The sequence below is a fragment of the Vulpes lagopus genome, chromosome 9 (genome assembly GCF_018345385.1).
Source record: "Vulpes lagopus strain Blue_001 chromosome 9, ASM1834538v1, whole genome shotgun sequence".
NCBI lineage: Eukaryota > Metazoa > Chordata > Mammalia > Carnivora > Canidae > Vulpes > Vulpes lagopus.
Genome location: NC_054832.1, coordinates 1628457 through 1641028, shown reverse-complemented (window position 1 = coordinate 1641028; position 12572 = coordinate 1628457). Strand labels below are relative to the sequence as shown.

At 70.6% G+C, this 12572-nt stretch overlaps 1 protein-coding gene across 6 annotated transcripts in view; it reads left to right on the top strand.

Annotated features, from left to right (window-relative positions):
- Positions 1-12572, top strand: part of ADGRB1 (adhesion G protein-coupled receptor B1) — a 72996-nt gene that overhangs the window by 35662 nt on the left and 24762 nt on the right. For all 6 annotated transcript variants that reach the window (XM_041769572.1, XM_041769571.1, XM_041769569.1 and 3 more), the window contains exon 18: positions 11694-11835. In XM_041769572.1, coding sequence (XP_041625506.1) covers positions 11694-11835 — 142 coding nt within the window. The remainder of the gene's footprint in view (positions 1-11693; positions 11836-12572) is intronic.

Sequence of the window (12572 nt, the reverse complement as noted above, 5' to 3'; positions counted from 1 at the left end):
CACCCTGAGCCCTAACCCTGATCACTCTCTGACCCCTGACCTGGTCACACTCTGGGCCCTGACCCTGGTCATGCTCTCAGCCCTGACCCTGGTCACCACTGACCCCTGACCCTGGTCACACTCTCAGCCCTAACTCCTGACCCAGGTCACACCCTGAGCCCAGACCCTGGTCACACACTGACCCCTGACCCTGGTCACACACTGAGCCCTGATCCTGGTCACACTGGGCCCTGACCCAGTCACACTCTCAGCCCTGACCCTGGTCACACCCTGAACCCTAACCCCGGTCACACTTTGGGCCCTGGTCCTGGTCACTTTCTGGGCCCTGGTCCCGGTCACTCTCTGGGCCCTGACCCTGGTCACACTCTGGGCCCTGACCCTGGTCATGCTCTGGGCCCTGGTTCCAGTTAGTCTCTGAGCCCTAATCCCAGTCACTCTCTGATCCCTGACCCTGGTCACTATTGGGCACTGGTCACACACTGACCCTGACCCTGATCACACACTGAGCCCTAACCCTGGTCACTCTTTGATCCCTGGCCCTGGTCACAATCTGGGCCCTGACCCTGGTCACAGTCTGAACCTTGACCCTGGTCATACTCTGGGTCCTGACTGTGTGTCTCATCTGGAACCCATTGTGTGTGTTCACATATGTCATACGTGTGTCATATGCTTGCAGGGCCACCTCCTCTTGTAGATACTTGCGACAGTTGACCATGTGACATGCTCATCTTAGAAAAAAATGAGTCAGAGGCTTCCACCCACAGCACAGACCCTCCACCTGCCTCGCCCCCAGTTATACACACACATTTCCACACAGAGCCTTGACACCCACACTTGACATCTCTGTAAACACTGGGCCCTGACAGCTCCCTGGAACCCCCTGCCCCGGAAGCCCAAGTTATGTGGCCAGTGCCCCCCGTCCCAGCCAAAGACCCGGATCTCGGCTCCGGAACCCCAGCTGACAGCGTGGCTCGGCACCCCTCCCCCGCAGCCTCCGGCAGCCTGGCCCTGGCAGTGAGGGGGGAGTGGGAGTGCGGCGGGTGGGGGGTCCCTGCCAAGCTCCCAGCCGTGGAGGATGGGTGACAGAGCTGATGAGGGCCCAGAGCACATCCCGGGCCTCGGTCCCGTGGTCCTGAGAAGCCGGCTCCTGGCCTCCCCCTCAGGCAGCTGCTCAGTTAGAGCATGAAAGTCGGAGCTGGTGGGATCCGGGACCGGGACCGGGAACGTCTGCTCTGCGCCGGCACGTGGGGCCGCCGGGGCCCCGTGTGGTGAGCAGGCGGGGGGCAGGCACTCCCCGCAGTGCTCCTCCTGCCGAGCCGGCGCTCGGGGGTGTCTGCTGGGGGCCAGGCCCGTGAGGGCCGGGAGGGGCAGGGTCGGGGCGCCGGGTGGGGGCTTCCCTTACTGGTGGCTCTGGGCCCCGGACTCCCTGCCGGGCGGACGCGGGGCTGGTGGAGGGGGTGGCGGCCTGCACGCTCCGTGGGGCTCCCTCCTTGCAGCCTGACCCCGCGGGGCTCTGCAGATTCACCCCCACCCCCCACCCCGTGTGCAGGGAGACCGGCCCAGGATGCCGAGCGGCCAGTGGGGTCGCCCTCGGGTCCCTGCTCAGACCCGGCCGGCCCCTCCCCGGGCCCCTGCCCTTGCGCCCGGTCCCTTTAAGAGCCTCACCCCCACCCTTGGTTTCCTTGGAGAGGGCAGCGAGGGGCAGGCCGAGGGGAGGGGAGCGGAAGGGAGAGTTGGCAGGGTCCTAGGTCCTTGTGGGCTGCTTCCCAGCCGAGTCTCCCAGGAAGGCTGGTTTCTGCTGGGGACTGAGGAGGGCGGAAGGGAGGGGGAGGGGACAGGAGACCACCCCCTCCGCGGCCCCCTCCCCTGCTCTGAGGCTTTGCCCTTGGGGGCAAGGGGGTGCCGGAGCCCCCCGGGGACCTGCTCTCTCCTGCAGGGGCTGCTGAGCCCACCCGCCTGTCTCCCTGCAGGGCTGGGAGCCGGAGGGCACAGACAAGGCCACGAGGTCATGGCCCGCGACGGCTGCCGAGCTCTGAACCTGGGGTGGGGCCGTGGGCACCCCCCACCGCCCCCTGGCTGACAGCCCGGCGCCCCCAGCCACTGCCCGCCACCCCGTGGCCCCCTGGCTGCCACCATCCTCAGGGCAGCGGGTACACTTGGCCTGTTTGTGTGTGGCCCCTGCGCCCAGTTGTGCTGTGGCCCCAGTCACCACCTGGCCCGGAGGCCTTCTCGGCCACGATCCTACACCCACACTCCCGTCCACTACTGCCCAGCTCGGACACCAGCTAGCCAGGAGGCCATGTGTCCATGTGTCTCCTGTGTGCCCCTCCCGGGGCAGGGCCTGGGTCCCATCCACTGTCCACGCGTTTCCGCTGATGGAGACACACAGTGAACCCGCGGGAGGTGACGAGGCCGCTGGAATGGGCCCCACTGGGACCGCGTCCCCATCCTCAGGGGGCTGGGGATTTACCCACTCAGTCCCTGAGCACATCTCACCCGAACCCAGCACCCAGTGTGGTGTGTCCTTGGTGGCAGTGTCCTGCCATCAGGGTGTCCCCATGCCACCCGCCCAGCAGGATGTCCACCAGGGTGAGCCCACCCCCTCTGCACCCTCACATACAGGTCAGTGGCCCCCGGGGAGGGCAGGGGCCAAAGAAGCTGAGCCTGCCCTGGACATGGCTTCGAGTTGTCCCCCTGGGGTGCCTGCTTGGGCCTGTGTCCCAGGGTCTGTTGGGTCCCCAAGCCACACTCGGCTGGTCAGGATGGCTCCTTGCTCCAGCTCAGGAATCCCTGGCTCTGCTCACACTGGACAGGCAAGCCCTGGCCTCAGTTTCCTTGACTGTACAATGGACCAAATGAAGGCCCACCACCACCCAGTCTGCGAGGATGTCACCCAGCCCCCGGCCCCCACCAGGCTCCCCAGGCCCCGGTGAAGGGTGGGACTGGCAGTGGTGGCCCGGAGCCAGCCCTGGCTCCAGCCGCCCACCCTGCCCTGCCCCTCTCCCCTGCTTTCCTCTTGTCCTGCTGGAAAAAGCAGCCACTTGCTCCTGGCCTGTGATGGACACGGCGAGGCCTGTCGGAGAGGGGGCTTTGGCAGAGGATCGGGGTGGAGTCTGGCCCCGGTGGGGGGGTCAGGTGTGCACCAGGCCTGGGCATGCTGCTGTAGGGGGTGCATCCTGGGGTGGGGGCCTTTCCTAGGCGGAGTGTCAGGGCACACGAGCCTCCCTCTGCTCTGCGTCCAGCCGTGACTGGCTGCCCCTGCGTCTGTCCTGTGGCTGGGGGTGTGGCCCTGTGAGTGGAGTGTCCACGGAGACTCGAGGGTGACGGGCCGGGTGGCCAGTCAGGGAGGGGAGGCCCCTGAGCTCACAGATCCGCCAGAGTGGGGTGGGCCCTGGGGCTTGGCATCAGGGCATGCCTGCCAGTGTGGGGGGGGGACAAATTGAGTCCACTCTGTTGTCCCTGGTCATGTGGCTGAGTGGCCAGAGGCCTTGGACGAGGGGCTAGGGGCCAGGCGGGGCTGTTGCCATCAGCACCCCCGGCCCCCCAGCAGCACCCCCACCCCACAGGCCCTGCAGCGCCAGCCTGTGCTGGGCTCTGGCTCGGGGAGGGGAGGCCAGAGCTGCCCTCAGGGAGGAGGAGGTAGACCCACAGGGACCCCAGTGCTGGGCACTAGGAAGCTGGGCAGCGCCGGGAAGTGTGGGGGGGGTGCCCCAGAGTGCAGGGGGGACACAGCAGGGCACTCTGGGAAGGGCCTGGGCCTGGCCAGCAGAGCTGCTTTAGGGTGCCCCCGCAGGGGTTCTGTTAACCCGTTGTCTGCCCCCCGGGGGCACCGCGCCCCACGTCTGCACTCATACTGGCGCCCGGCAACGCGGAGCGCACTCCCAGGAGCCCTGGGCCCCAGGAGGAGGGGTCAGTGCTGGGGGCTGCCCCCTGCCCCGGGCTGTGCTCACCTCTGTTTCTTCAAGGACTGGCCCGGCCAGTCCTGCCGCCTCCCAGGCCCACCCCTCAGGCGCCGCGCTGTCCTTGCAGTGTCACCGCTCAGGCCCTCTCCAAAGCCACGCCCCTGTGTCCGGAGGGGCCGCCCTGGGCCTGCCCTGTGCTGTAGCTGGGCAGGTGGGGGACGCTGGGGTCCCACCTGCAGCGGGCCTGGCCTCGAGTCTCGGCCCTGCTCCTGACCAGCGGGGTCACTGGGGGCGCACCCTTCGTCTCCTTGGGACTCAGTTTTCACGTGTGTCAAATGGGGCTGCTGCATGTCAAGTACAGGTCGTGGGGCAGGAAATGCTCGGCCAGTAGGCAGCTTCCTCGCCCCTCCAGGAAGCCTGCGGGGAGACCCCTCCTGGGCCCGCGCTGTGCCCAGTGGGGAGGCACCTGCCGGCGTGGGGAGGGCCGCGTGGGGAGGGCCGGGGAGGGGGCTTCCTGGTGCCCAGTGAGAGCCCACCTGGGGGCAGGCAGCGGAGGCCCTGTGGGTCCAAGAGCGGCGCAGGCAAAGGGGCTGAGGCAGGGGTCCCCGGGCTGGACTTGCAGGCGCGTGGGCATCCTCCTCCCAAGGGCACTGGCCTCGCTCTCCCGGGCTGTGCGACTGCTCGCTCTGAGGCCGCCCGGTCTTCACCCCGCGCCCCAGGTGGCCCCGCACCCCCGCTGTGGCCCCGAGGCCAGTGCTGCCCACCTGCAGGGCGCTGACGCCAGACACCGAGGGACTCCCGGGGTGTCAGCGAGGCTGCGGGGACTGTGGCTGTCCCTCCTCCCTCGGTTCGGTGCAGAGGCCCCTGGAAGCAGGATGGTGGGATGACCTGGAGGTCACCGATCACCAGGTGAACTGCGAGACGCCCGGACGGTGGGGGCGGGGGTGGGGGCGTGACAGGTGCGGGGACGGTGTGGCAGGCCACCCGCATGCCGTCATGCACAGACGGGGATGGCGGGGCCTCCGACGAGACGGGTTCCGTCTACACAGCGGCCCGGATGCAGCAGGCGCCGAGGAAGCCTCGCTGGTGGGAGCTGGTAGCGGGGTCGGCAGCCAGTGTGAGTCTCGGCGACGGTCACGGTGCTGGTTCCCATGCAGTGATGCAGCCACTGTCAAGCTGTGACGGATGTGGCGGTGATGCTGGTGACCGTGGCGGCACAGCGAGCGTGGGGCAGTGGTGGTAGTGATGGTGGTGTTGGCGCCGTGACGGAGTGGACGGTGGCGATGGCAGGAGCCGTGTGGACAGTGATGGTGACAGTGTGACTGAGTAGTGACGGCGGTGGCGGCAGTCCTGTGACCGAGCATGGATGTGCGGCTGAGGATGCGGCTGGGAGCGGCGGTGATGGTGACGGAGTAGTGTGGCAGCAACGTGGCGATGACGGTGGTGTTGCCGATCACATTGTGGCGGTGGCGGTGGCGGTGGCGAGGGTGGCAGTGATGGCAGCGAATGCGGTGTTGGGGGCGTCGACGGTAGTGACTGTGTTGACCTTGGTGGTTTTGGGGGTAGCTGTGTGGGTGGAGACGGTGGTGGCACTGAGGGCAGTGCGGGGACGGCTGAGCTCCCAGGGGACTTGCAGGCCCCTCCCCGTGAGAACCAGGACACGCCCGTGGCCCAGGCGGCGAGGCAGACAGGGTCAGATGCCACCCAGAGGAGAGGAAGGGCGAGGGGAGAGGGGAGGGAGGCTGGCGAGGCCGCGGCAATCTGGGAGCTGGCGAGGCTGGGCCGGTCGCCATGGCGGGCAGGTTTGGGGACACTCAGCACAGGGCCCGGCAGAGGCTGGCAGGGGAGGGTCCTCCGGGTGGGCAAGGGAGCACCCCTGTGGTTGGAGCGTGAGGGCATGGGAGGTGACAGGCTCAGGCAGGATCCCGGGATGCAGGTCTCTGAGCTGGGAGGGTCAGGAGGGGCAGCGGGGTCAGCAGGACCTGGCCCTCTCAGGCCAGGTCACCTCCTCGCAGGGCTGGGGAGCCCGGGGTCCCACCCTGTCCAGGCGACCCTGTCTGCCCAGGGCGGGTGGAGGGGGAGAGGACAGAGCCACACCACGGGGCCGGCCAGGTTTCCAGGTGGGGACGGGCCTGTGGCTGAAGCTGTGACTCGCAAGGTGGCTGGTGCGCGGGTGGGGGCAGGAGGGGGGCCCAGGTGGGGGTGAGGAGAGGGGCCCAGGTGTGGGCAAAGAGTGGGGGGCAATGAGGGGGGGCCCTGGGCAGGAACACAGGCCTCGGGGGCCCAGGGCTCACCTGGCAGCTCGCTCAGCGAGACCCAGGTCAGGCATCCACGCCCAGGTCCACGGGGCACAGACATCGGGGTCCCTCAGGACCACAGGTCCCGCCCCCGGCCCTGAGCCCGTGGGCTCTCCCCAGCATGGCAGGGGCCCTGGGCAACCCCGAAGGACCAGCGGAGTCAGCCGGGGGACGGGGGGACGGGGGGACGGGAGGGCGTGCGGTCAGAGGCACCAGCCAGGATCAAGGCCTGACGGAGACGGCGCCTGCGTGCTGGGTCGCCGCTGGTTCCGACTGGGCTGGTGTGCGCAGGCAGGTCCAGCGGGGCCGGGGGTGGGAGTCGTGAGGCGCTCCGGCTGCCGGGTGAGGTAGGACCCCGGGGAGGGGTCCCGGCACGGAAGCAGGCCAGGACCTGATGGGGGTCAGGTGCAGTGCTCAGGAATTCACGGGCCATCCAGGCAGGCTCCCTGGGGGAGGAGACCGAGCACAGGCCCGACCTGTGGCTCCGAGGTCAGTGGCAGAGGCGGGGGGTGGGCCTCCTGATGGACGAAGCCCCACTTAGCAGGGCCCGGGCCTCGGGTGCTTGGCGCGGGGAGCACAAGGGGAGGCCAGGCTGAAAGGCCTCGCGGGGCCTCTGGAAGCTCCTGCCCACTGCCGCGTCCCCTGTGGGGTGTGCTGTGCCCACTCCGGCTTTTTTCTGTTGTGTGGGAGGCTACCTATGAGTCATTCACACTCCAGTGTGAATTAGCCCATCAAACCCCAGGAGACCCTGACGGTTATAGTCTCGTAATAGACCCGAGTCGTGGGCCGGCAGGAGGCATGAATGCGGCAAATGCCCTGGTTCGGTGGGTGGACGTGGACGCGGGGGGCGGCGCTCAGCACGCCCTCCGTGTCGCCCTCCCCTCTTGTACCGTGAGCGTGCCAGGCCCCTGGGCGCCGTGTCCCTGCGTCTCCCTGACGGTGTGCTGGCTGAGGACTGGGGCCCGCTTCACGGGGGAGGCGGCTCAGCTCCCAGGGACCGGGATGGGGTCTGCCCAAGCGGGGAGCAGGCCTTGCTGCCCCGTCCCTCCTTGTTGGGCCGGGACCGGCCAGGAGGCAGGGGGGGCCCCGGGCCGAGCCTCCCCCCAGGGTCTCAGATGCACCCCGGAGAGGAGCCAGGCTGGGACCAGGCTCATGGCAGCGGCCTCTCCTCCCTGAGTGGGGATGCAGGGACGCGGGGACGCGGGGGCAAGGCGGTGGCCCCACGCTGCGTGCTCAGTGTGGGACTAGGCGGGGGTTTGTGCCGGGAGCCGGGTCTGCAGCCTGAACGCGGCCACAGGGGAGCCCCCGAGGGGCAGAGCGGTGCGGTCCGATCAGGGGGTGGACGGGCCCCTCAGCGAGGAGGGGGCCGTGGGAGGTTTGGGCAGAGGACAGCATGGCTAGCCCGGTGCAGCGGTGGCCCTGGGCTGCGGGGACGACCGGTGAGGCCAGGGGGGCAGCAGCCACTGGCCCCCGGGGTCCCCCCAGGGTAGTGCCATGGAGCAGTGAGCAGCGGTCAGACCCCCAGGGCCTCATGCAAGGAGGCAGGTGGGGCCTGCGGGCAGGTGTGGGGGGGAGCGGGGGGCAGCGGAGGTTCGGAGGGCGGAGGGGCTGGCTGCCGGGTCCTGGCTGGTGCCCCCAGGGCTGTGCCAGCAGCAAGGCGAGCACACTGGGCCTGGGTCTGCCCTCCCAGAGGACGATGCGGGAGGGGACCCTGAGGCCGTGAGCAGGGACCCCAGAGACGGAGGCTGTGGGTCAGGGTGGCCTCTCTGCGGGGCCCGGGAGCTGGCCGTGGCCACGGAGGCCGCGGAGGCAGGACCAGCCTGGCCTCCAGCACGTCAGGTGCCCTGAGGGGGGAGGCATGGCTCTGCCCTGGGAGCCCTGGTCTGAAGGGCCTGGGTAGGGGGGAGCTCAGGCAGGGAGGGGCTCCCGCTCTGACCGCTGGGTCCCCCTGCCCTCCTGGCCCTGGGAGCTGCCATGGCCCAGCTCCTTCCCTCGCCCTGGACCTAGAGGGGAGGAGGAGCAGGTGTCACTGACCCAGATTCCCGCGGCCTGGGCTCCGGGAGGTGGGGGGTTGGCTCCGTGACCCAGATACTCCACGTTTCTGAAGCTCAGACAGGAGGCAGTGAATGGTCTCCCGGTGCCGTTGCCGTGTGCGAGAGGGAGTGACCTGCCTGTGCTGCGGAGATGGGAGCAGGTGTCCCCGGAGCAGGAAGGATTTCAGTCAGATGTGGGAAGGACTTCCAGGCGTCGGGGTGTCAGGGGATGCGTCCTGGAGGTTTTGCTGAAAGGAGGACTGAGATTCCCCGGCCTTTCCCAGGTCACGGGTGCCGAAGATGGGGTCAGGGACCGCCCGCCCTCCTGGCTTGCTGGGCTAACCACCTGAGCACCCTGCCTTGGCCGAGCTCTCTTCCGGGCCTGGGGCGGGCGGCTGGGGCAGGTGCCCCTCTCTGCTCTGGGTGTCGAGGGTCCCTCGAGGGGAGGGTCGTTCGAGGTCCATCTTCGGAATCCAGTGGTTCACAGGGGTGCCTGGAGCGGGTGTCACACGGGTAAAACCTGTCGTCCTGGCCCTGCCGCGTGGCCCTGGGCGAGAGCACCGGCTCTGAGCAGTGTGCTGACCTAGGGGGGCTGCACCTACGGGGGCGCGGGGGCTGTTGCAGAGCTTCAGCGATAAAAGGCACAGGAAGCCGGTGACTGAGGTGTGGGAGGAGCAAGGAGGGGGCAGGCCGTGCTGCGCGCCAGGCCCGACCACGCTCCCCCACACAGGCCTGGCGGTCTGCTGGGCCCGAGGGAGCAGGAGTCAGGGACGGGGTAGCCCAGGGCGCCTGCACTGCAGTCCCTTGGGTCGCCATGTGCCCCCGCCGTGCAGGTCCGGGCACCTGCCAGAGCGGCCCCAGCTGCCTGCCCCCCCAAGCCGGTTCTCGGGACCCGGGGAACAGGGTGATGCTTCCCTGTGCCCTTCAGGCCTGAGGCTGCAGGGCGGGCAACGTGGGCAGCGGCCCCTCGCCCGACCCCTCCTCCGGGAGGCCGATAAGCTGATTAGCGTCCTCGTCGGGAGCCCTGCAGGGCCAGCCACCAGCCTGCGCTGGCATTGTCCCAGGAGGTGGCCTGCAGCGCTCAGCCTGGCGCCCTGCAGACCCGCCAGCACGGGCTGGGAACCTGCCAGGCTGCTGGCCCCAGCCAGCCCGTCTCCCCTCAGCCCGGGCCTCGGGGTGCCGTCCCCTCCCTGTCCTCCCCAGCCGGACAGCTGGGTTCCGGATGCCCCCCCGCCCCCCTGCTGCAGCTTCGTTCAAAGGAGGAGAGCGGAGGCAGTGTCCCTGCCTGCGTCCTGAGAAGCACAGCTGTGATTTGAACCCAGGCCTGGCTGGCCACGGACTCCTGTTCTCAGGAGCAGCGGCGGGGCTGACGCCCTGGGCCGGCGGGCAGCTAAGAGAGGGGTGCCCTGCCTGCAGACAGCAGCGGCCCGCAGGACTCCTCCCCGGAGCCGGCGGCGTTTGGCGTCTGCTGGCCTGTGCTGTGCTGGCTGGCGCGGCGTGCGGTCAGTGGCTCGGGCAGGCAGGGCTGCGGCCCCACATGCAGCGGGGGCCGGGCGGGGGCACAGTGGGCGGCGGCAGGGCTGGGGGGCGAGGGGAGAGCGTGAGGGGGCAGCGCCAGGGCAGCCCAGCGAGGCCCTGCTAAACCTCTGACCAAGGACACGGGGAGGCCCAGGCTGGGCCTGGGTGTCCCTGGGAGCTCCGGGGTCTCCGGGACCCCGCAGTCCCTTTGCATCCCTTCCGTTGTCCAGGTCCTGGTTCTGCTTGGTGGCCAGCGGTCTTTCCTTCCCCGGAGGAGGGAAGAGGAGGAGGAGGGCCTCTGCCGGGGCCTTGCTAGGCTTTGACTTTGGCTGTACCCCGTGCCCCTCTGTGGCCCTTGGCTACTTTGCATTTGTTTTAAGAAAGGTCCCTAAAACGGATGAGCTTTGAGCTCCCCAATCCCGGGCCCTTTGGGCTCAGGCCACAGCGCCTGTGAGAGGGACTCCCTGTCTTCTCACTGCACTCTGGAGACCCCGGAGACAGGGCACACGGGCTGGAGCGCGGGCTCGGGGGTGACTCCAGGGCCATGGAACCCCATGCACCCCGCAGAGCCTGGGGCTAGCTCCGGGCCTTCAAACTCTGCCTGCCGTAGGGCCCTCGGGAACTGGGCTAGCCCCTCGGGCCGGTCCTCCTCTGTAGGAAGGGGCAGGTCCGTCCCCCCCGCCCCCCCGAGAGAGGGGAATCAGAGCAAGGCTCAGCCCGGAATACATCCCTTCTCCCCGGGGGCCTGAAGCTCAGAAGGGGATTGTGTAACATCTCCAATTGAACAGAGCCACCGTGGGGCTCTCAGATCCCGGCGGCTGGTGATCCTAAACCCTCCTGCAGGCGCACACGGACACGCAAGCGCTGTGCCGGGCGCCTCACGGGGTGCGCCCACTGCGTCCTCTGGACTGTCCTCCCCATTTTAGAGCTCAGGAAACTGGAGCTAGGGGTGAGGATAGGTAACTTCCTGAGGTGACAGGGTGGGGGGGGGGGGGGTGACCACGGCTGGCGGTTTGCAAACCCAAGGGTTGAGCGGCACGGCCCTGTCCGGGTCTGTGTCCGGGTCTGTGTCTGTGCGCCGGGTCGGGGCTCCCGTGGGGAGTGCACCGGGCAGGGAGCTGGGCCCCCCGCCTGCAGGCACCCCGAAGGGCCGGGGTGGGGACAGTCCCGCTGAGGCCCTGGACAGCTCCGTGGTGCTGGCGCTGAGAGGCCCTGAAGCTGCAGGGGAGTGAGTGTAGGGCAGGCCCCGGGCAGCCCCTGGCTGCAGGGCCCCGCGATTTCCCCCACGTCCTGGGAGCAGGCCCGGCTGCGGCCTGGTTCCGAGAGGCCTGCGGGTGCGGGTGCGGGTGCGGGTGCGGGTCCTGGCCTGCGGGCCTGCCATGTGCGCCCACCCAGGGCGCCCTCCCTGGACCCCGGGCGGCGGGGCGGCGGCTGAGCCGGGCCCAGGTGCTGCGGGTGGCGCGAGACCCCCAGGTCCCTGGGCGGGCGGCTGGCCTGGCTGGGGGTGCCCCGGGGCGCCCGCCCGGCCCGTGGAAGTGGAGGGGCGCCCCGGGGGCCTCGGGTGGCTGCGGGGCGGGGCGGCCCCAAGGTCACCGCGGGGCTCGGGCTCGCCTCGGGCTCGGCCCCTCCCGGCGCGCCCCCGCCCGCCCCGCCCGCGGGCTCCTGGGCTCGCTCGGGCTCGGGCTCGGCTCGGCTCGGCGGGGGGGGCGGGGCGGGCGCGGGGCCGGGCTCGCTCCGCGGGCTCCCGAGACGCGCTCGGCGGGCCGCGGCGGCCATGGGGCGGGGGCGCGGGTGCAGGGCCCGGGGCGCGGGTGCGGGGTGCGGGGCGCGGGTGCAGGGTCCGGGGTGCGGGTGCGGGCGCGGGTGCAGGTGCAGGGCCCGGGCCGCCGCCGCCGCGGCTCACGCGCGCTGTCCCCCGCCCGCCCCGTGTGTCCCGCCCCCAGGCCGTCCGCCCCCGCCCCCCCGCAGCTCGGGCCCTGGTCGTGGCGCGGCTGCCGCACGGTGCCCCTCGACGCCCTCCGGACGCGCTGCCTCTGTGACCGACTCTCCACCTTCGCCATCTTAGCCCAGCTCAGCGCCGACGCGGTGAGACCCCCGGGACGCGGGGCGGGGGGGGGGGAGGGGCGGGGGGGGGAGGGGCGGGGCGGGCGCTTCCGGCGAGGGCGGGGGGGGGCACCGGGACCCAGGACCCGCCCCGCCCGGCCCCCGCCCGCCTGTCCCGGGGCCTGGCCGCCTCCGGAGAGGGGCACGGGGGGGCGGGCGGGGGCAGCGGGGACCTGGGGACCGGCTGGCGCTGGGGCCGCGCACCCCTCCCCCTCCCCCTCCCCGCCCCTCCCCCTCCCCCGGGACCGACCGAGTCTCCCCCACTCTCCTTGGGAGCCTGGGACCTCGGAGGGCGCCGGTCCTCAGGGGCGGGCAGGCCGGGCCCAGGCTCTGGGGGCGGGGAGGGCTTGGCCCGGCGGAGCTGGCACAGCGGGGCCCTTGGTGGCTGCTGCGCCCCCCGGCTGGGGACCCGGCTCCCGCCTGCCGGGCAGAGGGAGAGGAAGGAGCTGCCACCTTGTGGGAGACCTTCCCCACCCTCCTCAGTGGACTCTGGTCTTCGGAGGCGGCTGTGACCCCAGGTCAGGGTCCTGGGGGGGCTGGGGGGGCTGAGGGGGGCCGGATCTGGCCCAGGCCCGCAGCCCTGCCGGGGAGGGCCCCATCATCTCAGGGGCCTCCTTTCTGTTCCCGAGATTCTTGTGGGGGCTGCTGGTTTCTATGGTGACGGCATCTGGGGCCAGCTCCCTGGCTGGGGCCCTGGGTGCTGGGCTGGCCCACGGGGG